This window comes from Mustela nivalis, assembly GCF_964662115.1.
Source record: "Mustela nivalis genome assembly, chromosome: 1".
Taxonomy (NCBI): Eukaryota; Metazoa; Chordata; class Mammalia; order Carnivora; family Mustelidae; genus Mustela; species Mustela nivalis.
Window position 1 is genome coordinate 89630929 of NC_139020.1, and position 27738 is coordinate 89658666.

General features: G+C 37.1%; 1 protein-coding gene across 5 annotated transcripts in view; it reads right to left on the bottom strand.

Annotated features, from left to right (window-relative positions):
• The window catches only part of ZBBX (zinc finger B-box domain containing), a 113035-nt gene extending 97779 nt beyond the window's left edge, over nt 1–15256 (bottom strand). For 3 of the 5 annotated variants that reach the window (XM_082745113.1, XM_082745112.1, XM_082745110.1), the window contains exons 1-4: nt 15181–15256; nt 7614–7755; nt 3128–3241; nt 262–352 (exon numbers count right to left, since the gene is read on the bottom strand). In XM_082745113.1, the coding sequence (XP_082601239.1) occupies nt 262–352; nt 3128–3241; nt 7614–7681 (273 nt within the window). In that variant the 5' untranslated portion in view covers nt 7682–7755; nt 15181–15256. Of the gene's footprint in view, nt 1–261; nt 353–3127; nt 3242–7613; nt 7756–13404; nt 13424–13792; nt 13914–15180 lie in introns of those variants that run through there. The other 2 variants (XM_082745111.1, XM_082745114.1) reach the window with 2 other exon arrangements.
• Nucleotides 15257–27738: the final 12482 nt, after the last annotated feature.

Here is a 27738-nt window from a genome sequence, read left to right on the forward strand (position 1 = left end):
GAACTGTATAAAAAAAAACTCAGTCTAGAAAAATTCTATTCAAGGTGAATTCTTGAAAATCATCTTGCCGATGAAAAACAAAATATATCTGAATAATGAAAGTTATAAATTAACCCATAAGAATTAATCAAAACCCAATCATATGCAGCTGTTAAAAGAATAGTAGATTTCTTAAATATAGAAGGGGATACAAGATCTGAAAAATTAATTTATATCTCTTCACTGAGTAAATTCCCTGAGAGCCAAATGGTATTTTCTTACCTTAATAATATTTCCTTTATTTTGTGACAGCGTGTGTGATTGATTACCCAATTTTCCCACTCGTCCAGATTTCCAGTGATATCCACTTGACCTTTAATATACATAAACAGAAGATGAAATGTAATTACCAAATATATTTCTCCTTTTAATGAAAACAAATATATTTTCCCTGTTTCAAGAAATGATATTCAATCATTAACATGTAACAGACCACCACAAAATGAAAATGAAATATCAATAATGCCATGATATCCTCAGCAATTCCAAAATATAGCTCTACCATATTTGCAACTGTTGAGAAGAAATGAATAAAAGTAAAATGTCCAAACACAGATGAAGAATTTCATTTTTTAGACATTTATGATGATTAAAGATAGCTTTAATGATTTATAGGAAACTTTACAGATTGTTGTACAGTTTTAAAATTTAAGTGTCTACAAATGTAAAGAGGAAAAGGAAGCAAAATAATACCCAAAATATTTGGCAGATCTACTAGTGATGAATTCCATGTATAAGACTAGGAGAAGGGAGTTGGGGGAAATTGGAAGGGGAGGTGAACCATGAGAGACTATGGACTCTGAAAAACAATCTGAGGGTTTTGAAGGGGTGGGGGGTGGGAGGTTGGGGTACTAGGTGGTGGGTATTATAAAGGGCACGAATTGCATGGAGCACTGGGTGTGGTGAAAAATAATGAATACTGTTATGCTGAAAATAAAAAATAAATTAAAAAAAAAAAAAAAAAGAAAAAAAAAAAAAAGACTACAAATCAGTTCCCACGTTGAAAGGTAACAGAGATGAGAAAGAAGGCAAACTGTTTAATTTCTAGTTTTCAAAGCACTTTTGAAACTCACAAAATTTTCTGAAGTCAGCAGGGCAGAAGTCCAATTCTCACTTAAAAAATAATGAGACAAAAACTTCCCCAAGGTTACACAGACAATAAATAATAAAGTCAAGGTCAGAACATTAGACTTCTATCTTCCTGACCAGTGAGTGGCAAGTTCTCATTCTAGCAGTGGCATTTACTATCTATGTGACCTTAGAAGAACACTTACCTCTTCTGAAAACTCAGTCAAGCCTTAGAACATTTTTAAAACCGTCTAGAAAAGGTTCCTCTGCTAATGAAAACCCTCTCTTGAGGCTGATTTCAGGAACTCAGATTCACAAATATTTCATGAGCCACTGAGAAGTGCAAACTATGTTCATTGGATCATTAAAAGAGGAGTATCAAAATATACAATATACTTTACCACCTGGGATGACATATGACATTGATATCCTTGATTAATCTGTTATTAGAAAAGGTGTGTGCATATGTCATGAATATTTTTCAAAGAATCAGATTCTAAAGATAAATACTACTGACGCTATGGTAAACATTTGAATTTTATTTAATGGTTCAGAAGGTATTGCATGGATATTTGATGATATCACTTGGGTATATGATAAGACCAAACAAAAGCAAATTTAATATACAAAAAGCCTGATGAGATTTAGTATCAGCCAAAGCACATGAGACATGCACTATTATCCTTGTAGGAGAAAGCTATACATTTTTGAAGCCTATCTGAAAGACAATATTCCTAGTTTCTACTAAAATGTAAACTGCACATACACTTTGACCTAAAATTTAACCCTTGATACTTTTGCATGTGTAAGCAAAAATATACATAGAAGCATGTTCACAGTAGCACTTACAACTTCAAAACTGAGAAAATTTAATAAAGATCTGAAAAGCACACAAAGAAATATTATGTGGCCTTTAAAAGAATGAGATCAACTGTGTGCTGATGTGGCAAGAATGCTAAGATGTATTAAGTAAAAAAAATAGAGTATGAATCATTTTATAGATAACCTCACTTGTAAAAATGTAAAAGATATGTGAGAAATACACAAATACACATTCATACAAATACACACACACAAACACACACAGGCTTACACAAAGATAAGATACTTGTGGGGAAAAAAAACTTAATTGTTAAAAGCAGAGCTACAAATGGTCTGAGATTCAGCCTACAGCTAAAAAGAAATAATTTCAATTACATAACCATCAGCTCTGTTTGACTTTTATAATCTATGCTTATTATTTTTATAATAAAGGAAAATGTCCAGTAAAATTAGTATAGATAGAGAGTACAATATTAGAGAGTGCTCATTAATAAAATTTCAGCTAAAACATATTTGTCTAAAAATATTTTAAACATACTTGAGGGTTTGAATGATTCTTATAGATGAACATATAAACTCCTGTCCCCACAAAGTCTTGTCTTAAGTAAAAATGACCTTAAACACAAACACAGTCTCCTATAGATGGCAGCTTTATGAGAGCAAAGGCCAACTTCTGCCTTTCTGTGCTAAACATCCCAGACTTTAATGGTTCACAAGTCATGTAAAAAGAGAAATAAGAAAGTGTAAGACCAAATAAGGTACAAAGGAAACAGAAGTAATGGTAATTTTCTTTGGTTTTTTTTTAAGATTTTATTTATTTATTTGACAGACAGAGATCACAAGTAGGCAGAGAGGCCGGCAGAGAGAAAGGGGGAAGCAGGCTCCCTGCCGAGCAGAGAGCCTGATGTGGGGCTCAATCCTAGGACCCTGGGATCATGACCTGAGCCGAAGGCAGAGGCGCAACCCACCGAGCCACCCAGGCGCCCCAGAAGTAATGGTAATTTTCAAAAGCAACATGCCTTACATCATAAAAGAGACAAAGAAAAAGTAGGAGAAATTTAATACTATTTGTTCATCAGGAAAAGCCAGAAATTATTCATTCAGGGCAGTTCTTTTTTGGAATGATATATTAATATATGAAGTAATTCTTTACCCAAGTCAGTTTATTCCTCTCAAATTCCCTAAAAATGTCACCTACTCTCTTTCTTCCTTTTCTTTACTCCGGGCTGATTGGAATTCCTGTAGCTTCTTTTCCATCTGTTGATTCTCCAGTTCTAACTGGACCTTCTCCATCCTCAGTTCCTGAGCATTTCTGAGTAAGAGATAAACACAGAACATTCATTTGTGGTAAACAAACAAAGACAAAATAATTTTATAACATCTTTTGCCTTTAATTAAAATTATCTACAGCAAGTGTAAGGTATTTTAACTACTTCCTTTGCATTCTGTGAAATATGGTTTCTCAAGTTAGCAATAACTTCCATTAACATTCTTCTTGATGTATACATCTCTTCAAATCTCAAATTTTTGTTTTTCCTATTACAGTGTTAGATGCTTCAAATCATAAGTCACTTTCCATATGAACTTTGCCTTCACATATGCACAAAATATCTATGCTATACAAATAGAATGCAAAAGAAAAAAAATATGTTCTAATTTTCATACTGTCTTTCTTCTAAAGAATTCAAATAGTTTGAGGCATATGGTTTAAAGTAACCATTTTTTTTATTCATAGACAGAATACGCATTTTTTGCTGACCTGATCATCTTAGAAACCTTCAATAAATTTCTACCTCTATTGTATCGTATAAGTACAATACAAAGAAAAAAAGAAAGAGCAGAGCCTGTTTGGGGCCTATTAGGAAGAAGGCATCCATTGATGGTCTTGGTATAGGAGCCATCAAAAGGACTGAATGGGAACTGGGCCAACACCACCTATTGTTTCCTCTGAAGGAAGACAATAAGAAAAAACTTTTTGAAGAGAGGAGCCATCTTAGCAATTCCTGTGCAAGAGATTTTGATAATAATACCTGAAGCTCATCAAACTTTTGACACAAGCCATTTTCTTTATTTTACAGTTCTCATCTCTTGTCAGTATTAGTCACTGACTCTGTCTTCCATAGGTCTATGCCAACCTAGTTCTCTAGCTTTTATTATCTATAATGAGTTTAAATTTCTTCCTTTATTACTACATTAATGATTGTCCATATTCAGGCAGTGTGCATACCCAAGGATTTAATGGCGAGGACTTGAAAAATAAGAATAATGGAGATCAGAAAAGGGAACAAATTTATAGAGGCAGTCACCAAGGTGCAAGGGGGCCAAAGATCCATGCCCAAGTGTACACTATCCAGGGAGATAAACAGAAAGTGAAAGGAGGCAAGGCTGCCCGAGGGTTCAGAGAAGCTGTCAAAGATGCTGAGAGGGAGGACTATTTTCGTTGTATCTGCTCCACAAGGAGTATTTCAGCCCCCAAAACAAACAGGCACAGTATATGTGACAGTACGTGAAAGGGGATGAGACCCAGTAGAGCTTCCAGCACACATAAGAACACAGACATGCCTGAAGGTAATTGAAATACCATATAATGGTGCTGTCAGTACCTGAACACACAGAAAGGGCACAGGGCACATACCCAGCCGATGGGCCTACAAGAGCAGTTCCAGGAGAAAGAGAAGTCTGAGCTGAGCCCTAAGGGATGAAAGGACCTAGCCAGTCATAGAGAAATGGTGAGAGCAGTGTTCCAGGAAGAAAGAAAAGTGTGAGCACAAGTGGATACAGGTGATGTGTGGGTCAAGAAGCAAGAGATTCCACTTAACCAGTCATTATGTGCAGGATGGCAAAAGTAGCAAGAAATGGAACTGCTGAGGTGGAGAATGACCAGATCATGAAGAGCCATACAGACCATGACAAGAATTTGTATTCTACAAGCAATGAGACTCACCAAAGGATTTTAAGAGAATTGATCAGACTTGCATTTTATTTAGAAAGATTGCTCTGATTGCAGAATGGGAAATTAGAGGGTACAAGGCTCAAAGGCAAGGCAAGGTAGCCAGTTGGGAGACTATTTTGGTAATCCTGATAATAGAGAGATGACACTGGTCTGACTGGATAGAGACAGTAGAGAGAAAAATGGGAGCATTTGAGAAATATGAGGAAATAAAATTAACTGGACTTGGAGACTGACCAGAAGCAGTTGACTCACCAGGGAAGGTACAAAGAAGGAATCTAAGATAATCCTAGGTTTCTTACTCAGGCAACCAGAAGGATAATGATGCTTAGATCACTTTGGTATGGAGGGGGACACAGTTCAGGACTGATACCTGAGCTGGTCTCCCTGCCTAAAGTCTCAATGGCCCAGAGCACTTTTCACATGGCTTCCAGAAAAAGGGTTCAAGAACACAAATGTGATTGTGTTACTCACTTACTTAGAAAACATTTAATGTTTCTGAAGACCCCACTGTGGTAGAGGAAAGGGATGAGAACGGGGAAAAAAAAAAAAAGACTCGCTTACTGACCAAGTGGTCAAGTTGATGGAATGTTATGGTTCTGAAACAAGACAAGGGTTCCTTCCAGAGACAGCCTCAGACTCAGAGCCAGAGGGCAGGCAGGACCACTGAGGAAAACTAGGGTTGGTCCTGCAGAGACCAGGTCAACCCACCAAATCCAAGGGCCAGAAACAACTGCTGAAATGAGTTAGAGGCTGAGAAAGAGGAAGATAAATGTTGGAGAGCACCAACACATCAAACAAGTTTAAGATAATCATTAAGACAGTATCAAATGAAAACAGGGGACAAGGGGAATAAGGAAAGAAGAACAAATGGACCTCCAGAGCAATTACCGTAGAGTGTGTGTTCCTGTCATAGCTTCTGTAGGTTATTGATCTTGGATGGATCAGGAAGACCTGCAGGCCATGGAACAGTGATCCCCCCCCACCGTACCTCCAAAATAAATTTCAAACTCCTTAGTGTGGCACACAAATTAATTTATTATCTGTACAACCCTGCCCTTCTCTCCAATTTTGCTCTATAAGTCTCTGTTCCATACATCACTGGATGTGTCTAAAAGTTTCCAGACTATGTGGTCTTTGTGCTTTTGCCCAAGTTTCTCCCAATAACTACCCAACTAACTGCATCATTCAGAGGAAACTTGGAGACCTCCTCCCCACTAATCCAGTAGTTTAGACCATGTTCTCACAGCCCACTGTGCTTTCTCATCACACTACACTTCACACTATCTCATAAATGTGATTTTATCCATTCACATCCTCTACAAGCTACCTGAGAGCAAAGGTTTTGTCTTCTTACTTTCATATTCACCATTCTCCAGCACAGTGTATAGAACATATGCACTTAATAAATGTTTGGGTAAACGGTTTATAGGTATATAAACACAGACTGGAAACATATGACCAAAATCAAATTTTGTATGCCCCATTTTCTTTTTACACAATAAAAAGCAAATTTGGTAATACTAGCAATTGGATAGCTCCCCTCCCACTAAAAAAATGATAAAACTAATACAGATAATCGAGGGGTTTGAACTGTATGGGTCCACTTCCGCACAAAATTTTTTTTTTACAAATACAGTACAGTACTGTTGTCTTTTCCTTACAATTTTCTTAATAACATTTTGTTTTCACTAGCTTAGTTTATTGAAAGAATAAAGTATATAAAACATACAATATACAAAATATGTGTTATTTTACTATTTATGTTATCCATAAGGTTTCTGGTCAACAGTAGACTATTAGTTAAGTTTTGGGGATGTCAAAAGTTATACATGGATTTTTTTTATGTGCTTTAGTGATTTAGGGTCAGTGCCCCTAAACCATATGTTGTTCAAGGGTCAACTGTGCTGAGAATCCCAAATATTTGTGTAACATTTTCCAGTTTACACGTGCTCTTATACACAGTATCTCAAAAGTGAAGGAAGAATTAGAAAGGCTCTGAAGACACTGAATAACCACAGGACTATTGATCTCTTCCCTGGAACTCAAAACTAAAATTAAAAGTCTACAGTCTGTCCCGAATCCAAACCAGCTGCCCCTTATTGATACTTGAAAGGAAGGCCTTGGCAATTTCCTGTGACTCTAGATGACCTCAAAGGGAAACAGTATATTGACATTTCCAGTATTCCTGCTGTGTTATGAAATTCCCTGGATACCCAAAATGACTTGGTTTTAGTTGAATGCATCCACACTGCAATCCAGGACAGAAGGTGCCCCTCCTAAGAAAGGTGAATTTAACACAGTCTCTTAGTAGGTAAAGTGCTGGGATAGTTAATACCTTCTCTGTTTAAGATCTCTTGGCCCAATAGTGTCCCTAAATTTCAATGTCTTTCAGTTTCTTCAGGGTGATTCCTTTTAATTCCAAACAAGGGCCACAAACTATTTATAACTTTGTTAGATGGCTTTAATAGTCAACAAATCCAGATTTTACTTATAACTTCTCACTTCAGTTTTGTGACATAAAGAATTTTAGTCCTTATTTTAAAAACTATTTTGGATTTATAATATGTCAAACTTACTCTCTTATAGATAAAAATACACCAAGGTAAAAAAAAATGGAGATAATAACTCACAAAGTTAAGTCTAAACTGCCTCATATAAAAAGAATACTTAAAATTACAACATACAGAAATGCTAGCAACTATTTCTATTTAAGTAATAAATACACACTTACTTGTATTTCAGCTTTATAGAATTTCCAGGTTTTCCCCAAGGAAGAACTACAAAATCTTTGGAGTTCATGATCACTGTCGTGTTTTTTTTTTTTTTCCACTGTCTTAATAGTAAATAAAAATCATTGTGATTTGCAAAAACTTCTGGAAAAGTAACAGATAAAAGAATTATGCCTGAGTAAGCCAATCAATTACAAATTCAAAACTACATATAGTTCAGGCAAGTTTTAAAAACAGAGATCATTATGAAGCAAAAAGCTGAATTAAAGGTTAGACAATAAATATATATATGCTAAATATAAATTTTATAAGTATTTATATATTAACAAAGTTATAAATATAACATATCTAATGGAAGTAAAATTTTATCAATAATTATATAGCAAAAGACTATGGAAATAGTCAATTGAAAGTGAAGAATGCACTCATTAAGACAGAGAACATTCTCCAGCACTTTCTATAGTAAAGAGTATAAAAATATATATCAGGTTTTGCTCCCATCCAAATATCCATGGCTAAATATAGGGAAAAGAAAAGAACTTTTGAGATACAATCCAAACTCAAAACTTTTTTTGTACATATATGGCAATGTAAAATGAGAATTAAGGTATGTAATAACTACCCAAAGGCATTCTAATATCCTCATTCATCAAAGAAAATTTTAATGATGCTCTTTGCCGAAGACCAGAAATTAGCATATTTAGAAAGAATTTTTTAACAAGAAATGAAACAAAAAAGATTTTCCGCCCAACTCCAAGTTAACCAGAAAATTAAATTATTCAGAACACCCTATTTCCTGAATATCCCAATTATTCATGTTTCCATAATAATTTATTCTGTAATGCTGAATTACTGAATCACATGCACAACTACTTGATTTTTATACCAATAAAAATTCCCAAATTCTGAACATTCTTAAAGAAATATAGGCATTACCGTAGAGTCCAGACTCTTAAATGGCCAAACCATTTGATATTGTTAGTTTATATATGTGTTACTACATATTCACAACTTCCACTAATATTTACTAAGTCTCCGCTATATGCAAAGCACTGTGCTGAGAGGCATGAAGGAATCAAGGCCCAGGGAGATTCATTTTCTGGCTCAAATGGCAAAGAGTCAAAATGGGCATATAAAAACTATATATAAAAGCCATAAAATAGGGTAAAAAATATAAAGGCCATAAAGCAAGATGTAATAATATAATAAGTGAGAGAAAGGAAAAATTCGAGCTGGCTAGCATTTAAAGTGGAGTTCTGAGGAGAAGGGGGGCTTATATAAGAAGATATAAGGGGCACCGGGGTGGCTCTGTTGGTTGTGTCTACTCTTGATTTCAGTTGTCATGATCTCAGGTTGTGAGAAGGAGCCCCAGGATGGGCTCCATGCTGGACATCGAGCCTGCCTAAGATTCTTGCTCTCTCTCATCCTCTGCCCCTCCCCCTCTCTCCCTCACTAAAAAAAAAAAAGAAGAAGAAGAAGATATGGATGGGATGAACACTCCACACTATAAGAAAGAACAGCTTTTGAATGGGGACTAATAACTGGTTCCATTTGGTTGATGTGTGGGTTTACATGGAGGGGGAAAAGTAGGCATACACTTGGAAATAAGGCTAAGGCCCAAAAACAAGTGCCTTTAAATGCAAAGTTAAGGTATTTGGAATTTATTCTCTAGATAATGAGAGTCACCGGAAGTTTTAGATAAAAGAACAGAAAATAAATCTAGAAGCTTTGCTCAAAAACTTGAGGAGGGAGGGCATCAGAACAGGAGCAACCAAATGGAAGGCTATTGTAACATCAAAGTCTACATAATCGAAAAAGTAGTTGTTTGGTTTTGTTCCTTTGGGAACATAATTTCAATGATGCAACTACTGATCAAAACATTTTTAGAATGCCTCTTCTGATGGGTGCCTACGTGGCTCAGTTGGTTAAGTGTCTGCCTTCAGTTCGGGTCATGATCCTAGGGTCCTAGAATGGAGCCCCTTGTTGGGCTCACTGCTCAGTGGGGAGCCTGCTTCTCCCTCTCTCTCTGCAGCTCCCTCTGCTTGTACTCTCTCTCTCAAATAAATAAATTATTTTTTTAAAAAGACTCTTTTGAAACTATCTGAAGAGTCCATCATATACCCAACAAACACACAGATCTACCTTGTTATGCCTCATTTAAAACTGAAAATATTGTTCAGCAAGAGTGACTATTTTTTTCAGTCAAATTTAGTTTCAAGTTACTCTACCTCCAAAAAAAAAAAAAAAAGCAAACTAGTCTGAAAGGGTAGATTTTTACTACCTTGGAGAAAATTCTGAAGGAATTTATTCTCTGGAGATAATTCCACAATGGAATTATACAAAATAAGTTTATACTGTAAGCAGTTTAGTGGATGTAGTGTAGAATTAAGTGTATTTGTGCATTCAAAAACAAACATTTAGCTACTCCTTTGTGACTCCTTTGGGGTTACCGAAGTCACAATGGTAAAAACATGGTCTTCCCTCAAAGAACTCAAAATGAAAGGGAAAGCACACAAACCTTGAAAGAAAACAAAAACAAAAACAAAACTCCAGGAATAATCCAACTCAAAGAGTCTATATCTCTTTTTTATTATAATCTAGAAATTCAACAGCTGGGCCCTAGTCTACTGTGGCTAAATTTTTCATGAAAAGTTCCATATTGTTATCATTACCAAAAAAAAAAAAATCAAGTTGAAAACTATACATGGATTTTTCACTGTGTAGGGAGTTGCTGTACCTAATCCCCTACACTGTTCAAGGGTCATATGTACATATGCATAAAACCAAACTAATACATGAGGACTGAAATGAATTTTTTTAAAAAGTCTGTAAATTTCATTAGGATGAGATGATTCAGATTTATAGCTCTGCTGATAATGTAATTTAACCAATAAATGGTCTTATTTGAGGGCATTTCACTTCACTGAATGCAATTAGTAAGGCTTCTTCTCAGTTAAATGTTTTATCAAGTCACACACATAAGCCAATTTTCTTGTATGAAGAAAAAAGGAAGATCATAATTGTGAGTCATGCTGTTCTGCCTGTTTCCTTTCGTAAAACCAATAGAGAATTAGTCACCTTTCTTGGGACAGCAAGGATATAACAATGTCAGCAGGAAGAAAAGCAAAGCACTAAGCTTTGTCTCTTAATGGAATCAGGGAACTACAGATAAAACATCCTATAATGCAAATTTTGTAGTTCCGCCGTCCTTTGGTTACTCCATTTTTTGCTGATGATTAAATAGCAAAAGTTTAATATTTGGAAAATTTTCTCATTACCTGATTTATTAGACTAAATCATTTTCCCAACCCCAACCTTGTTCTTTCCCACACATGTACACATAATATGACCCAATGTTGTCCATGATGGGTTGATTCTCCTCCTACATAAGTTCCTGTTCTGGGAATGCAACCCAGTCATCAAGACTGACTACCACAGAATGGAAACAAGGAAATTATGATGATTTATAATCCTAGAAACTCAGAGCATTCATCAAGAGTTGCCCTGGTCTCCTAGAATTTGCCATGACATCATTGGCAGAACGGGAGGTTTGGGAAACCACTGTTTTAAAGATGGGACAATTTTTTTATGAAACAAGATGGGATGAGGAGGGAGATAAATGGTAAGACTGTTAATCTCAGGAAACAAAGTGAGGGTTGCTGGGGCTGGGGGAAGGATAGGGTGCCTGGCTTATGGACATTGGGGAAGGTATGTGCTATGGTGAGTGCTGTAAATTGTGTAAGACTGATGATTCACAGACCTGTACCCCTGACACAAATAATACGTTATAAGTTAATTAAAAAAAAAAAAAGATGTGTTTATTTGAGAGAGAGAAAAAGAGAGCACAAGTGTGGTGAGAAATAGAGGGAAAATCAGACTTCCTGCTGAGCAGGGAACCCAATGTCGGGCTCAATCCCAGGACCCCAGGAAGGCTTCTTCTCAGTTAAATGTTTTATCAAGTCACACACATAAGCCAATTTTCTTGTATGAAGAAAAAAGGAAGATCATAATTGTGAGTCATGCTGTTCTGCCTGTTTCATGACATGAGCCAAAAGCAGATATGGAAAGGACTGAGCCACCCAGGTACCCAAGAAGGGAAAATTTTTATAACTGAAAACTTATCTAAGATGTGTTGGTTATTCTGAAGACCCAGATCATCTTAGACCTAAAAATTTAAAAGCCAGTTTTAACACATATTTTATTTAACACATATATTTATTTTAACACATATTTTAAGGTCCAAAAGCAAGCTCTTTTGGATGGATTAACATGTTTACCATAGTACTTAGAAATCAGAGACTCAAGAAAGAATTGTCAAATAAAAATGAATTTATTTTTAAAAATAGTTTTAAACTCTTAAAAGAATTATGCTTTTACTATTTTCACTACCTGATATTATCCATATTCTAAATGTATATATTTATTTTAAAATCTTTTTAAAATCTGGGAAAGACTGATAATACATGATGATCCTTAGCATATCTTGGGCTTGAATGGCCTACTAAATAGACATATGCCATTTTCTCCTAGTGCAGGCCATGAAAGTAAATCAGGTATTGACTTCTCAGCTGTGCTTTCAACCAACCAACATATCTGATAAATACTGTCTCAGGGTACTAAGTAGTACCCATGTCACCCAGTTTTTACCTTGTATGTGCAGGTTCCCTTGAAAACAATTAAGGAAGTTTTCTTTCAGATATCAAGGGGTGAGGTATCTTTTTAAAATATTTGCCAACTAATCTTAAATAATAATAATAATAAATAAAATATTTGCCAACTAAAAATGACAAGTAATACTAAAAATAGCAGTTTTAAGTTCTGAAAACCTTTGTGTCAGAGTGGTCTCTGAGTCTCAGTTTATCAGTATTAAATAAGGAGAATTAATTCCACCCCCCACAACCTCCCACCCCCACCTAATTTCCAGGATATCAAATGAAGGACTCAAATTTGTGGCCTGTAAATCCTCCTTAAGGACCTCCAGAGAGTTCAGGGTTCAGGGAAGGAGCAGCCTTAGAAGCTACTTTGAGAGGGTAATGAGGGAGCATCAAGGCTTTTCTTAAACCACAGCTTCTCTGATTCCATCTATTTTACATAATGAGCCTCTGGTTCAGATTAACTATAAAGAAACTCCTCTATAGCTTAAAAAAATGTTTTAAAGGCACAACAGTAAATTAATATACAATCATTATTAATTCTGTATCAACCTAAAACTGCATGATTACAAATAGCAATGAAAGCATTAAGTTTATAAATCACATCTTTCAGAAACCCAATCCTTTTATATTTATCCATCCCATTCATTCTCATAAAATCCACTATTAGCTTAAGTGATCGCTTATGACTATTTTAGGAATGGGAAAATTAAAGGCACCCGTCCAAGATTAGTGACAAAGCCAGAAATTACAATTTTATTCCCAGTCCTGTTAGCTCCTCTTAAGTCTCGAAATCTAAATATTGTTTGATGTACTTAAAATGATGAATTTATATCATTCATCTTCTTCCCCCTTTCATACTCTTAACCTGTCATAAAAAAGAAATTTAGAGAAAGAACTGTTTGGCATCAGATTATTTTCTAAATTTTACAGCAATGTATTTAAATACCTTGAAAACCTTTTAGGTGCCAAATCGCTCCCATGTAATACAAGATAACAAATTTTTGTTTCTATATTTTTTCCCCATACCCAAAAGGAAAAAAAAAAAATTTCTCACTGCTCTGTTTGGTACCTTAAGAGCCTCAATTATGCATTCCAATCTTCCTAAGCATTATACTTTATTTTCCACTTCTCTGCTCACCAAGTTTTATTCTATTCAGTTCCCAGTTGGAACGCCACCTCTACCATGAAGATTTCTTCCATCAAAAGTGAACTTCTCCTGTAAGGACATCATGTGTAACACCATCATTTGCTACTCTGTGCTGCCCTGTGTTATTTCTTCCTGCTTTGCTTGTACAGGTGTTGTTTCCCTAAGCATCCCAAATATATCATTGATCTTTGAATCCCCAGCAATTAGAAGAGGGCCTACTCATAAGGTACTGCCAGGAATAATATGTTAAGTTTTAAATATTTAGTTTTTTCCTATGGCTTTGAATTTATTGCACAAACCTTATGGGAAAAAAATTAAACAAACACACCCTCTTTCCCACTTCAACAAATCCTTTTGTTCTTTTTTCTCTGTATCCTACCAGACTTTGATGAACATTCAGTAAGTACAGAAACACCTCCTCTGTGCCAGGTATCAGATTAAGAACTGAAGAACAAGGTGAACCAAACAGGCATAACACCAATCCTCACTGAACTTACACTCTGGTGAAGAAATAGGAAAAAATTTAAAAATTATTTAAAAATTAAAATTTATTTGCTTTTTAAAAAATTAAAAAGCAAATAAAATAATTGGAGGACATATTAAACGTTTTGAAGTAAACAGATAAAAGACCGAGGCACTTTCAAATACATTTGTAACACCACCAAAAATACTACTACTAATAATAATAAAGTCAGGACAGGCCTGTAAGTGGCCTATAAAATAAGGTGTTGGAGGGAGGTGGGGTGTTTTTGTTCTTATTTCTGTTTCCATTTTCTTTTTTTTTTTTTTAAGGTTTTATTTATTTATTTGACACTGAGAGAGAGAGATCACAAGTAGGCAGAGAGGCAGGCAGAGAGAGAGGAGGAATCGGGCTCCCTGCCGAGCAGAGAGCTTGATGCGGGGCTGGATCCCAGGACCCTGAGACCATGACCTGGGCTGAAGGCAGAGGCTTAACCCACTGAGCCACCCAGGTGCCCCTGTTTTCATTTTCTATAAGCGTACAGTTTGCACAGTTTTAATCTTGTGTAGCTTCAAATTTATATCACTTTTTCCCCCCTTAGGAGTCTAGCTAACTCTGGATTTAGAAAATCAAGCTATTAAAAAAAATTATAATTACACTTGTATATGAGCACCTCTATCTAGCTGATTTGGGGATAGAAGAAAAAAACTCCCACAAGCTTCAGATTTCTTAGGAATCTGCCACCCCTCACCATGACCTTTACTCGGGAGGAGCAGACTTCCAGAACATAGCGGGTGCATGTGGCCCCAGGCCGGAAGCAGGCTCAAAAAGGGGATGTGGTAACGACTTGTCAGGGCACCAAATTTTTCGTAAGGCACCAACGACTTCAAAGGATAAAAGACGGTGGCGTTTGAAAAGGTCAGGTTGTAGAGGGAGGACAAGCCCCTGGTTTCCCTGTCTCGGGTTCACTGTCAGTTCATGACTCCATTAGCATCATGGGCTCAGAAGTTCTTTGTTTACAGAAAAAAAAAAGAACTTCAACTCCTGAGGCCGATGCTGCGTCTCGCAGTCCGTGGGCCTGGGACAGAGTCTGGCCCACGGCAGAGTCTCCGCAAACACCGACTGGGCGGGGGCCCCAGCTCCACCCTCAACCCGGTCTACTTTCCCGCCGTCCCGCCCTGCTCCCCGCACCACCGCAGACCTGGCGACCACACACACACACACACACACACACACACACACACACACACCCGCCAACTAGGAAGTCCTCCGCCCGCACCACCGTCTTCGGCAGCCAGCTGACCCACCTGAAGACCCCGCCGCCCGCGTCACCGCCCTGGGCTCGCGCTATCCAGAACTTCCGCCTCGGTCTCCTTGGTTACCGCGTTACCTCAGTACCCATAGCAACCAGAACGCTAGGTCCTGCGGCTGTTGACCAGCAGAGGGCACAAAAGAGCCTGCCGAGAGAGGGAAGAGGGGAGAGGAGCAGGAGAGAGAGGAGAGGGAAGAAAGGAGGGGTAGCAGGGAGGGGGAGAAGAAGGATCTTCTCAAAAAGGGAAGGGCTGGGAAACTCAGCAGGCTCTGAAGACTTTCTGCTGCAGGGGTTCCCACCACATTCGCAGCAATATTCTAAAAGTTTTATCTGTAATATTTAATTCATCCTCATAATGGCCCAATTTATAGCTAAAAGAATTAAGGCACAGAAAATTTGAATAATGACTCAAAATTACGAAGCTAGCAAATGGCAAACCCAAGAAGAATTAACCGAAGCAATTAAGAAATCCCACACGTGGGGCACCTGGGTGGCTCAATGGGTTAAAGCCTCTGCCTTCGGCTCAGGTAATGATCCCAGGGTCAGGGGATCGAGCCCCGCATCGGACTCTCTGCTCCGCGGGGAGCCTGCTTCCTCCTCTCTCTCTCTCTCCCTTTGTCTGCCTCTCTGCCTACTTGTGATCTCTGTCTGTCAAATAAATAAAATCTTTAAAAAAAAAAAAAAAGAAAGAAAGAAATCCCACATGTATGCTCTGTTCAATCATTTATCAAAGGTCACAATAGGTAAAAACACTAGAATCCAGGTGTTAAGAACCCTCTTTTCTTTATACCAAATACATGACCCATGGTTGTATGTGAGTCTTTATATATTATACATTATACATTATATGTTATGTGCATGTGAAAGAGAGAAAGAGAAGTAATCAACCTATGCTTCTCAAACTTTTCTGTCCAGTCACCTGTGGTGAATTTATTTTTTGCTTCCTAAATATGCTGCAGTGTTGTAGTTTTTATCTCTTTTTTTATGTAACTCATGTAGGATGTGTGGTCAATTCTTCAGTTAGTTGGTCTAAAAATGTCTATCCTTATCGACATTGTTATCTATCTTGTTACTAGACTACTAATCTCAACTATTATGGTTAAGATACTAAACTTTGCACCATTGCTTTCTGCACTAATATGTCTGTCAATACTCATTTAAGAACACATTTAATGTTTTCCCCTGGAAGGTTCAGTTGTACAAAACTTAACTAGCATACATAGGAAAAGACAATGATAGTCTTGTGGCTATGATTCCAGACTTTGAAATGAAGGCGGACCTGAGTCTGAGTCCTGGTCCTGCCACAACTAAGCTATTGTATGATCCTGAGTGAGATATAAAACCTGTTTAAGTGGTTAAATGAGCTGATAATACACTTAGTCCATACATAGTCTAGCATGGAAACATAAATGAAATGATGCATATTAAGTCTTTAGCACTAAGGCAGGCCCCTAATTGGTGCTTAATACATGGTTAAAAAAAAAAAGGTGGTGGTGCTGTACACTGATTGGTATCTAAGTGTTCGTGATATAAATTCACCAAGTCCTTCCTTTAAATCTAGTACAATGTCAAGTGCTAAATGGACATGCAATACTATGAGAATTCTCTTATGCAGGACTTTTTCCAAACATGCTCTTCCAAGTACCAGGAAAGATATTTTCAGTGTGTATCCATTTATTTATTTATTCAACAAATATTTATTGAAATTCCACTCTTCTACATCTTGAAAATACTGCAGTGAAGGAAACATAGCCCTTCCTGTTAGCAAACTTATATCCTAATAGGGACAGAAAGACAATAAACAAACATAAATATACATCAGGTGCTTTGAAAAAAATAAAGCAGAATAAAGAAACAGAAAATAATGAAGAGTTCAAATTTAGGTTAGATGGTCAGGAAAGTCCCAGAATGCAGGGAGGGAGGAAGACATGGGCAATTAGGGCCAGGAACATTCCAGACAGAGAAAAAAATAAACTTGAGTTTAGGCCCAATCAATAGCAGTATGTTGCATAAAACCTCTGATTACTTCTGTACAGCACATTTTTACTTGCAAAGGCATTCTTAAAATGCATTTACTGGTACAACAGTAAAATTAAACTCATAAAAATAATGTATAAAATATTCTGGCACTTTTCAAAAGCACTAAAAGGACATTATCTTACTTATACTTAGAGAAATATCTTAGCTTATGCACAGTTATGCAAAACAAAGCAGAACAAAAAAATAGTCCCAATGCCAAGTTGCATAGTAAAATGAAAAATATGAAGAGCTTGTCTTTCAGAACCATGATTAGTGACAAAATGAAGTGAAACATGTAAAAACAATGACACCTTTAGAGATAGGATTTCCTCTCTGCTGAAGCAGAGTGCATTTAACTGACACCAGCAATTCTGCAAATAGTTTACCATGTCTATATCGGGAGCATGGTATTCCTGGCCGTTTTTGCAAATTCATGCTTCATTGTGCCAGTATGAAGACAAGATTGGAAAGCAAGTTTTCTGAACTAGGGTTGTTCAATGTAGAGATAAAAATTGCCCACACTGAAGAAACCAAGAGCACAGACTTACTGAATTCAAAGCTACAAGGTCATGCTTAAAAAGACATTCTCTTTCTCTCACATGTGCACGCATCCGTGCGCGTGCGCTCTCACACAGCGCACACACACACACACACACACACACTTGCATTAAGCAAGCCCCACTCATTAAATAACCTTCTTTTGTACTTGGTAGGCTACTGCCTACAGGAAAATTGTACAGGCCTCGAGACTCTCTGGTCACTCACAGGTGATAAAAGTTCTTAGATGAGTAATAAAAATGTTCAGTTCCATATAACTGTCAAAACTTTGCATGTGATTTAGTATTGAGATTTTTCCCCCCTTCTCAGTGGTTGGGCCTTCTGAATGGAGGAAGGAAACCTGAGGTCAAGGACCTGTTAGGAGACGCTTGGGTTTCCATTCCTCACCAGCCATGCTTCCTTCCGTCTTATTAATTGCCTACATTAAAATCACAGAAAAGGAGAAGGATTAAAGCAGACAAGTCCTAACTGGATGGTGCTGAGCCTGCTAGGCATTTAGAGCAGCTCATTCGCCTGAGACCACCCCACCCCCCTCCACTGAGGACATCTACTCACATTCCCCTAGCTGCAGGTGAAGCATTCTCCTAACACCTCTGCTTACTGGGTCGCTAGGCATCAAGTGATTATTCTTACTTCTCTCTATGGGATCTCAGTGATCCTCCTGGACAGAATTTTAAATGATCCATTTTCTTCTACATTTTCACACATTCTGTGCCTGATCTACAGGCAATCCTCTTGCATACTTTGCCCCGCCACCCTGTGAGTGTGCGAGACAGCCAGTGTAATCACCTCTCTTCAGCTCATAGACCAGGAGCCAGCCAGCTTAACCGCCACACTTATGACTCCCCAGATGGAAGTAAACAACCAGTCAGCTACATCCCCAGCTGCAGGTACCCCACTGATATATGTCTCATCAGGTTTCAAATGACAGGGACTGTTTACAGACATTGCCCAAAACTTGGAAATCAGGTAAAGGAATAATTACACATCCTTTCAATGCCCCCTCTAAGAGCCCACTCAAAGTGCACCTTATTTTTTTTAGGAAAATAGACCTCTGTGTGATTATCGTTTACTATTGTATGCATAAGGCCATATAAAATTACAAGTTATTTGGTAGGTTTTTGCACCTATAATTTTGCATCTAGATATCCAGATAAGTTTATTTAGGTAAAATAATGTAAAAGATTAGAATTTTACTGCCCTGTAATCCATCAACCAGTTTGGTATCTAACCTAGAAATCTTATACCAATGTTTTGGTCAATGTCTGTGTGTAGGTAGCCTCTCAAACTTTTTTGAACCCAGCTTTACCATCCTGGGGGTTCCTTTTGTAATGACTTAAATATACTGTGGAACATACTCATTCTTTTATTTATAGAACATCATGTTTTGATCTACTGAAATTACATTTTGATATTACCAGACCTTCTTCTTTTGAAAGGAGATGGGACAAAGCTTACCAAGAGCTTTCCAAAAGTATTCTCTCAACCTACACTCTACTTCTTGGTTCCTCATACCCTTTTCTAGGCAGAAGTTGGTAGTCAGTTCAGGACTGAAAAACAAGCTTTCTACCATCTCCGCTCTACAAGTCCTGCAATGTAACCTTACTTTGAAACAGAGCATCTACTTCCTTCATGTGCCGGCTGATACCGGATACAACATCCTATTACATATGGATGCGATTTTTCAAATTGTCAAGGATAACTGAGCTTCAGAGGCAACATAAAATTACAAAAAGATTTCACAAAAACCTAAATTAGTGTGATATAAATATATTGAAGTGGTTCTGAAGGGCTGAACTTAAGAAGGAAAAAGAAGAAACTTGTAGTTCAGAGGTGACATTGTCCTTTTATAATTTTTCTCAGCCTTGTAATTTCTGGCTGTCACCGATGACACAGAATTCTTCAGCAAATAAATTTCCATAACACTAGGCAATTATTACTGATGTTTTGCAAGTGAAGGAAAATCATCAGGGTATATGATAAATTTCTGCTTCGTGCAGTGTGCAGTTCTTTCCTGGTTGAGAAATAAATGCACGGGCTTGTTGGACGGGCACAGCTTCATTCAACCCACACCTACTCAACACCTGCTCCATCCCAGGCACTGCCCTAATGGATACAGAGAAGCAAAGGCTGCATCTCTGCCCTTGAGGAGCCCATTGTCTGTTGAGGGATGTGAGAGTTTACAGAAAATGTAATGCAGCAAGCATTGTATTCACAAAATACAGGAACAGGACATGTTTGTGGCATGGCCAGAATTTCTGGGTCGTTCAAACACAGTATAGATGGCATGAGATATGGATAAACAAACAGTGTTGTGGCCACATTTAAAAGCATCTCAGTTAAGATACTACCTCATTCACAATGGAAACCCCAAAACTGGCTTTAAGACAGAAAATAATCGTCTCAGTATGCTTAGAGCAGCACCTTTCAAAGGCAACTCTGGTGGCAATGTGAGGATAGAGCAAAATTAGAAGATGAAGACAAAGGGACAATTTTGAAATACAGTTATATTAGTCAACGATAGAAATGGTGAGTCTAGAATAAATTGGTGCGGAGCTCACAGGTCAAGTTCATGAGGATTTCTTGAACTTCGACACCTGGAGACTGAAGACAGGTGCTTGTCCAGGAATAAGGACCAGTTCACAGAGAGTGGGGACCAAGGAGGTGGTAGAGAAAGTAGTTCAGTTTTGAAAGTTTTACTGAGATAGCAATAAGAAGTAATTTTTTAAAACCATAAAGTATAGGTCTACTTATTAGGAAAGTGATGAGGTTGATATATATTAGGATATCATCAGCATGTAGAGAGTAATCAATGATAAAGGAAGAGTTTACATACAAGTCATGTAAACAGGTCCAGAGTAAGTGAAGCTAGAATTCGTGATGAGGGTCTTAGAAAGACACTTTATTCGAACAGAACATCGTTTTCTTTCATTTTTTTTACCATGCCCTCTAATGTAATATGAGGTTAATATTCCTTGGTTCCATCCAGGGGTTGATAAACAACCATGGTGGACACCAGCAATCTGCTACTCACCCTCTCCCATTTGCCTGACAGCAATCTGTGAGCCTTGGCAGCCATGTTTTCCTACACAACCCAAACCACTCTTATAATGGTTTATTGACACGAGTCCAAACTACACCAGATTCTCTCTTGCAAGAGTGTGGAATTGAGTCTGAGAGTAAGTCTTAGGGTTGCAATATTTTGTCATTTGAGCCATAGGAAGAAAAAAAGGAAGAAAAGACAAAAGGGGAGGGACAGGAAAGGAGGAGGTTATCTGGAGGCTTTCCTTTTCCTGAACACTAGCTACAGTTTAACCCTCAGGTTTCAAGATACACCCATGTATCCTTAAAATAAATTCTCCTTTGTAACTTAAACTAGTGTGGCTTGGTTTCAGCTGTTCAGAACAAAGAAACTTGACTGAAATGACTTCCAGAAGAATTGTAATATAAAGTAACTGTCTTAAAACGGCAAGTCTAAAGTATAGATTTCCAAAGAATTCTTGTAAACAGCAGTAGAATATTAATCTATGTCCCTGATAATTTTAAGTTAATATTCCTACATACACAAAACAGGAAAGTCATCTGGCATTCTTTTGAAGCCATTTTCTCCAAAAAATGTTCAAATCTCTATTTTTTAATCAGTTTAAATTCTTAGTTTATTTTCTTTAAGTTTAGCTGTGCCAGTTTTGCTAGCAGACAATTATTTATAATTGATGTAGCTTTAGGGAAAAGCTCATCTTAAAAAGAAAAAAGCTGGCATTTCAGAGAAAAAGTCATTCATTTCTGATCCTTGCCAAGTTTTAATAAGTGTATCCTACTGTCTTCTCAAGATTTATGCACTGTTAGCTGTACTTCATTTGGAAAATTTGCATTTTTCTCTTATGCACTCAAGCTGGGAGGCACAAAACAAGAGTTACAGGGTTTGTTTGACATGAGATGTCTAACAGTAATTTTCTTTCATCAACTTTATTCTCCTACAGTTCTCATCCCCAAGGGCAGATTTTTCATCAGATTTTGTGAAACGTTTTATAACAACCTTACCTTTGCAAAAGTTGCTTCCAAAACATTCCAAAGGAGCTGTCACAACTCTCTCCACCATACAACAAACTGGATTTACTATTCTTATGCCCACTTTAAGTTAACATGATCTATGTAGCCATCTTCACATTAACTCAGAAAACCATATGCATCTAATGTGGTTAGCTTCTGTGAATCTTTGGACAATCACCAAATACTCAAGGAGGACCTACTAAATAACAGGTACTTTGATAGATAATGGGTACAGACATAAACAAGAGTGGTATTCTGTCTTTGCAGAACAGAAAAAAAAATAGTATTGATAGGAGGGAGATACAGAGAAGAATTCAAAATAACAACTGCTAAAACCATGTGAAAACATGATACTGTGGGAGCGCAGAGGAAGAACACTAACCCAACAGTTGAGACTCAAGAAAGCCTTCTTAACACATGAGATGTCCTATCTAGGTTTGGCCCAGATGGTTGAGTAGGAGCTCCAGACTGGTTTGGGGGGGGGGGGTGAAATTAGGAAATGTTCTGGGTAGAACAAGAAAGAATATGCAAACTTCCCAGCAGTGAGTTAAAATATGGTAAGTTTAATTAATCTAAAAATTTCCAGCATGACTGAAACATGAAAAGGGCTTGGGAGAAGTACATAAGGGGAAGAAAAGAAGAGGGAGTCATGCTCTGGCCAAAAGGAGACTAAAAGGTTCTTGCTACAGTCTGTAACGTACTAATGGCCTAGGCCTTGATCTTGGAGTAATATTAAAGGAAGGGGGAAAGATCCAATTTTTATATTAAAAACTCATCAGTGGACTTGGAATTGATTAGAGAGGCTGAGACTCAAAGGATGATTCCCATTATCTAAAAAACTGAAGAGAAAGTTTTTCCATTTATGCTCATGAAATAGTGTAGTGGTCTGTAGTTTTCTTTTCTTATGCTGTTGTCTGGTTTTGGTATCAGAGTAATGGTGGCCACATAGAATGAATCAGGAAGTCCTTCCTTTGCTTTTATCTTCTGAAAAAGATAATGCAGGATGGGTAAAATTTCTTCTTTCAATGTTTGCTGGAATTCACCAGTGAATCCATTTGGGCCCGTACTTTTCATTTTTGAAGGTTGTTAATTACTGGGACACCTGGGTGGCTCAGTCGTTATGTGTCTGCCTTTGGCTCAGGTCAGGATCCCAGGGTCCTGGGATCGAGCCCCGCATCACACTCCCTGCTCAGTGAGAATGCCTGCTTTCACTCTTCTACTCCCCTGCTTATGTTCCCTCTCTTGCTGCATCTCTCTCTGTCTAATTAATTAATTAATTAATTCTTTAAAGGTTATTAACTACTCATTCAGTTTCATAGATACAGGCCTTTTCAGGTAGTTTATTTCTTCTTGTATGTTTTAACACATTGTATCCTTCAAGGGCTTAGTCGGCTTCATCTAAGCGATCAAATTTGTGGGCCTAGAGTTGTTCATAGTATTCACTGATCATTCTTTTAATGTCTAATAGGTCTGAAGTGGGATGCCTGGGTGGCTCAGTGGGTTGGGCCGCTGCCTTCGGCTCAGGTCATGATCTCAGGGTCCTGGGATCGAGTCCCGCATCGGGCTCTCTGCTCAGCAGGGAGCCTGCTTCCTCCTCTCTCTCTCTGCCTGCCTCTCTGCCTACTTGTGGTCACTCTCTGTCAAATAAATAAATAAATCTTTAAAAAAAAAAAAAAAGGTCTGAAGTGATCCTCCCCTCTTTCATTCCTGTTATTAGTAATCTGTATCCTCTCTCTTTTTTCCATAGGTATAGCCTAGGTAGAGAATTATTGATTTTGTTGGTCATTTCAAAGAACCAGCAATTGGTTTTATTGATTTTCTCTATTGATTTTCTATTTTCAATTTCTTTGATTCTGGCTCTCTTATTACTTCTTTTCTTCTGCTTACTTTGGATTTAATTTGATCGTATTTTTCTAGTTTCCTAAGGTGGAAACTGAGATGACTGATTTTAGATCTTTCTCCTTTTCTAAAGTTTAGATTCAGTGTTACAAATTTCCCTGAAAGCACTGCTGCATCCCACAAACATAAGTTGTGTCTTCTTTTTCATTTAGTTCAAAATATTTTTTTTTTCATTTCCCTTGAGATTTCTGTTTTGATCCTTGTGCCATTTGGAAGAGTGTTGTTTAATCTCCAAGTATTTGGGGATTTTTTTTTAGCTATCATTCTTCATTGATTTTTAGTTCCATTGTGGTCTGAGAGCAGACATTGTATGATTTCTATTCTTTCAAATTTGTTAATGTGTGTTTTATGGCCTAGAATGCAGTCTGTCTTGGTGAAAATTCCATGAGATTTTAGGAGAATGTGTATTCTGCTGTTGCTGGATAAAGTAGTCAATAGATGTCCTTTATATCCAGTTGATTGATGGTGTTGATAAGTTCAATTATGCCCTAATTGATTTTCTGCCAGATGGATCGGTCCATTTCTGATAGAGGGATGTTGAAATATCTAGCTAATAGTGGATTCACATATTTTGACTTACAGTTTTACCAGTATTTGCCTCATATAATTTGTCACTCTGTTGTTGGGCACATAAAAGTTAAAAGTTACGTCTAGGAGAATTAACCACTTTATCATTACGTAACGCCCCTCTCTGGTCCTGACTCTTCCTTGCTCTGAAGTCAGCTCTGTCTGAATACTCCTATTTTCCTTTGAGTAATGTTGGCATGTTTTGTATTTCTCCATGTACTTTTAATCTGCATGTGTCTTCACATATAAAGTGGGTTTCTTTTAGATAACATATAGTTGGGCTTTGTTTTTCTTTTATCTTTTTTTTTTTTAAGTTTTTAAATTCCAATTAACAGTGTCAGGTGTACAATATAATGATTTAACACCTCCATACAATACATGGTTCTCATCACAATAGGTGCCCTGTTTAATCTCCATCAACTATTTAACCCATAATCCCACCTACCTGTCCTCTGGTAACCATCAGTTTGTTTTCTATAGTTAAGAGTCTGGGGGTGCCTGGGTGGCTCAGTGGGTTTACCTCTGCCTTTGGCTCGGGTCATGATCTCAGGATCCTAGGATGGAGATCGGGCTGTCTGCTCAGCGGGAAGACTCCCCCCCACCCTGGCCCCCTGCTTGCCTGTCTGCCTGCTTATGCTCTCTCTGTCAAATAAATAAATAAAATCTTAAAAAAAAAAAAAAAAGAGTCTGTTTCTTGGTGTGCTTCTTCTTTTTCTCCCCTCTTTTTTCATTTGATTTGTTTCTTAAATTCTCCTTGTCTTCTCTTATTTCTTACTTTATTTACTTACTTGTTTATTATTTACTGACTTATTATTTCACTTAGCATAATATTGTCTAGCTCCATCCATGTCATTGCAAATGGCAAGATTTCGTTATTTTTATTGCTGAGTAATATTCCATTATATATATGTGTGTGTATACACACACACACACACACACACACACACACCACATCTTCCTTACCCATTCATCAGTTGATGGACACTTGAGCTGTTTCCATAATTTGGTTATCGTAGATAATGCCGCTATAAACATCAGGGTGCATGTATACCTTGGAATTAGTATTTTTGTATTCTTTGGATAAATACTTAGTAGTGCAATTGCTAGATCTTAGGGTAGTTCTTTTTTTAACCTTTTGAGGAAGCTCCATACTGTTTTCCAGAGTGGCTACATCAATTCATATTCCCACCAACAGAGCAAGAGTTAGATCATTAATTTGTTACTCTGCTTCTTTCAGTCTGCTGTTCATTGCATTAAACCTGTTTCCAAAATTATTTATTGCATTCTTCATCTCTGACTGGCTCTTTCTTAACTATTTTTATCTCTGTGATAAGGATATCATAGATGTCTTCTAGTTTTTTCTCGAGCCCAGTGACTATCCTTATGATTGTTGCTTTAAGTTCTCCATCAGTCATGTTACTTAAGCTTATTTCACTTAGATCTCTGGCAGTGGCCTTACCTTGTTCTTTCATTTAGGATAAATTCCTCCATCTTTGCATTTTGTTTACGTGTCTGCCTTCTTCTGTATATTACAGAAGCCTGTTGTGTTTCCCTCTTTTTCTTTGATATGGCCTCTTCTCTCTCTTCAGTTGTAGAATTTATTCTATCATCTCCAAGTAGATTTCTGGGGTATCTAGAATGATTTGAAAATCATCTGGTTTGTTCATGGGCTGGGGAAAGCCTAAGGTCCCCTGCTCTGTGTCAGCCATCTTCCTCTCTCCCCAGGTTTTGTTTTTCAGGCCACCCTGACCCTCTGTCTTTTAATTGGTGCATTTAGGCCATTGACACTCAAAGTGATTATTAATATAGTTGAATTAATATCTATAACATTTGGTACTTAAAATTTGTTACTCTTATTCTTCAGGCTTATTTTTGTTTTCTACTTTTTTTGCTTTTGTAGTTTTAATTGAGCATTTTATGATTCCATCTTCTCCCCTTTCTTAGCTTATCAGTTATACCTTTCTAAAAATGTATTTTAGTGTTTAGTATATATACTATATAAAAATGTTTTTTAGGGGTGTCTGGGTGGCTAATTGGATTAAAGCCTCTGCCTTCCGCTCAGGTCATGATCCCGGGGTCCTGGAATCAAGCTCCACGTCAGGCTCTCTGCTCAGCAGGGAGCCTGCTTTCTCCTCTCTCTCTCTCTCTATGCCTGCCTCTCTGCCTACTTGTGATCTCTGTCTGTCAAATAAATGAATAAATAAATAGATCTTTTAAAAAAATGATTTTTAGTAGTTGTCCTAGTTTTTGTAGTACACAATTACAACTCATCCCAGTCCACTTTTAAATAACACTGTACCATTTTGATGGGTAGTGTGAGTACCTCATAATAACAATCTTAATTTTTCTCTCATTTTCATGGTACATTGTTGTCATTCATTCATTTATATATACACTATATATAAATGTATATATAATACATATATAAACATATATATATACTACAAATAAGTTTGCAAACTTAAATGCTTGCTTTTCACTGTTTAATCATTGCTTTTCTCATTTTGAACTGTTATCTATTAAATCAATTAAGAATAAGAATAATAGGGGCGCCTGGGTGGCTCAGTGGATTAAGCCGCTGCCTTCGGCTCAGGTCATGATCTCAGTGTCCTGGGATCGAGCCCCGCATTGGGCTCTTTGCTCGGCGGGAGCCTGCTTCTCTCTCTCTCTCTGCCTGACTCTCTGCCTACTTGTGATTTCTCTCTCTGTCAAATAAATAAATAAAATCTTAAAAAAAAAAAACTGTAAAAAGAATAAGAATAATAAAAACAAAAGTTTTTCTTTTACCATTACTTATTCCTTCTCCTGTATTCTTTTTTTATGTAGACCTGTTTCTTGCCTATTTCATTTTCCTCCTCTCTAAAGAATTTCTTTTAACACTTCTTTCAAGGAAAGCCTGCTAGAAACAAATTCCCCAATTTTTGTTTGAAAAATTCTTTATTTCTCCTTCCTTCTGGAAGGATAATTCTAGGTAAACTCCTTGTTTAAAGAATATGGCTTTCCATAGGCTTTTTAAAAATTAGTTTCAAGTTTTTATTTAAATCAAGTTAGTTAACATATAGTGTAATATTAGTTTCAGGAGTCGAATTTAGCAATCCATCGGTTACATATAACACCCAGTGCTCATCACAAGTAGGTAAACTCTTAAGAATTCTAAGTTGGCGAGGATTTTTTCTTAATGTTTTAACTCTTTTCTCCCTTCTAGCTTGCATAGTTTCTAAGGAGAAATCAATATAATTCTTGTCTTTACTTCTCTCTAACTAAGGTGTTTTTTCGCCCGCCTTAAGTTGTTTTTTTTTTTAATCTTTGATTTCTGTAATTTGAGAATGATATACCTAGGTATAGCTGTTGACACATACTCTGCTTGGTATTCTCTGAGCTTTCTAGATCTATAGTTTGATGTTTGATATTAATTTGGGGAAATTCTCAGTCATTGTTGTTCCAAATATATCTTCTGTCC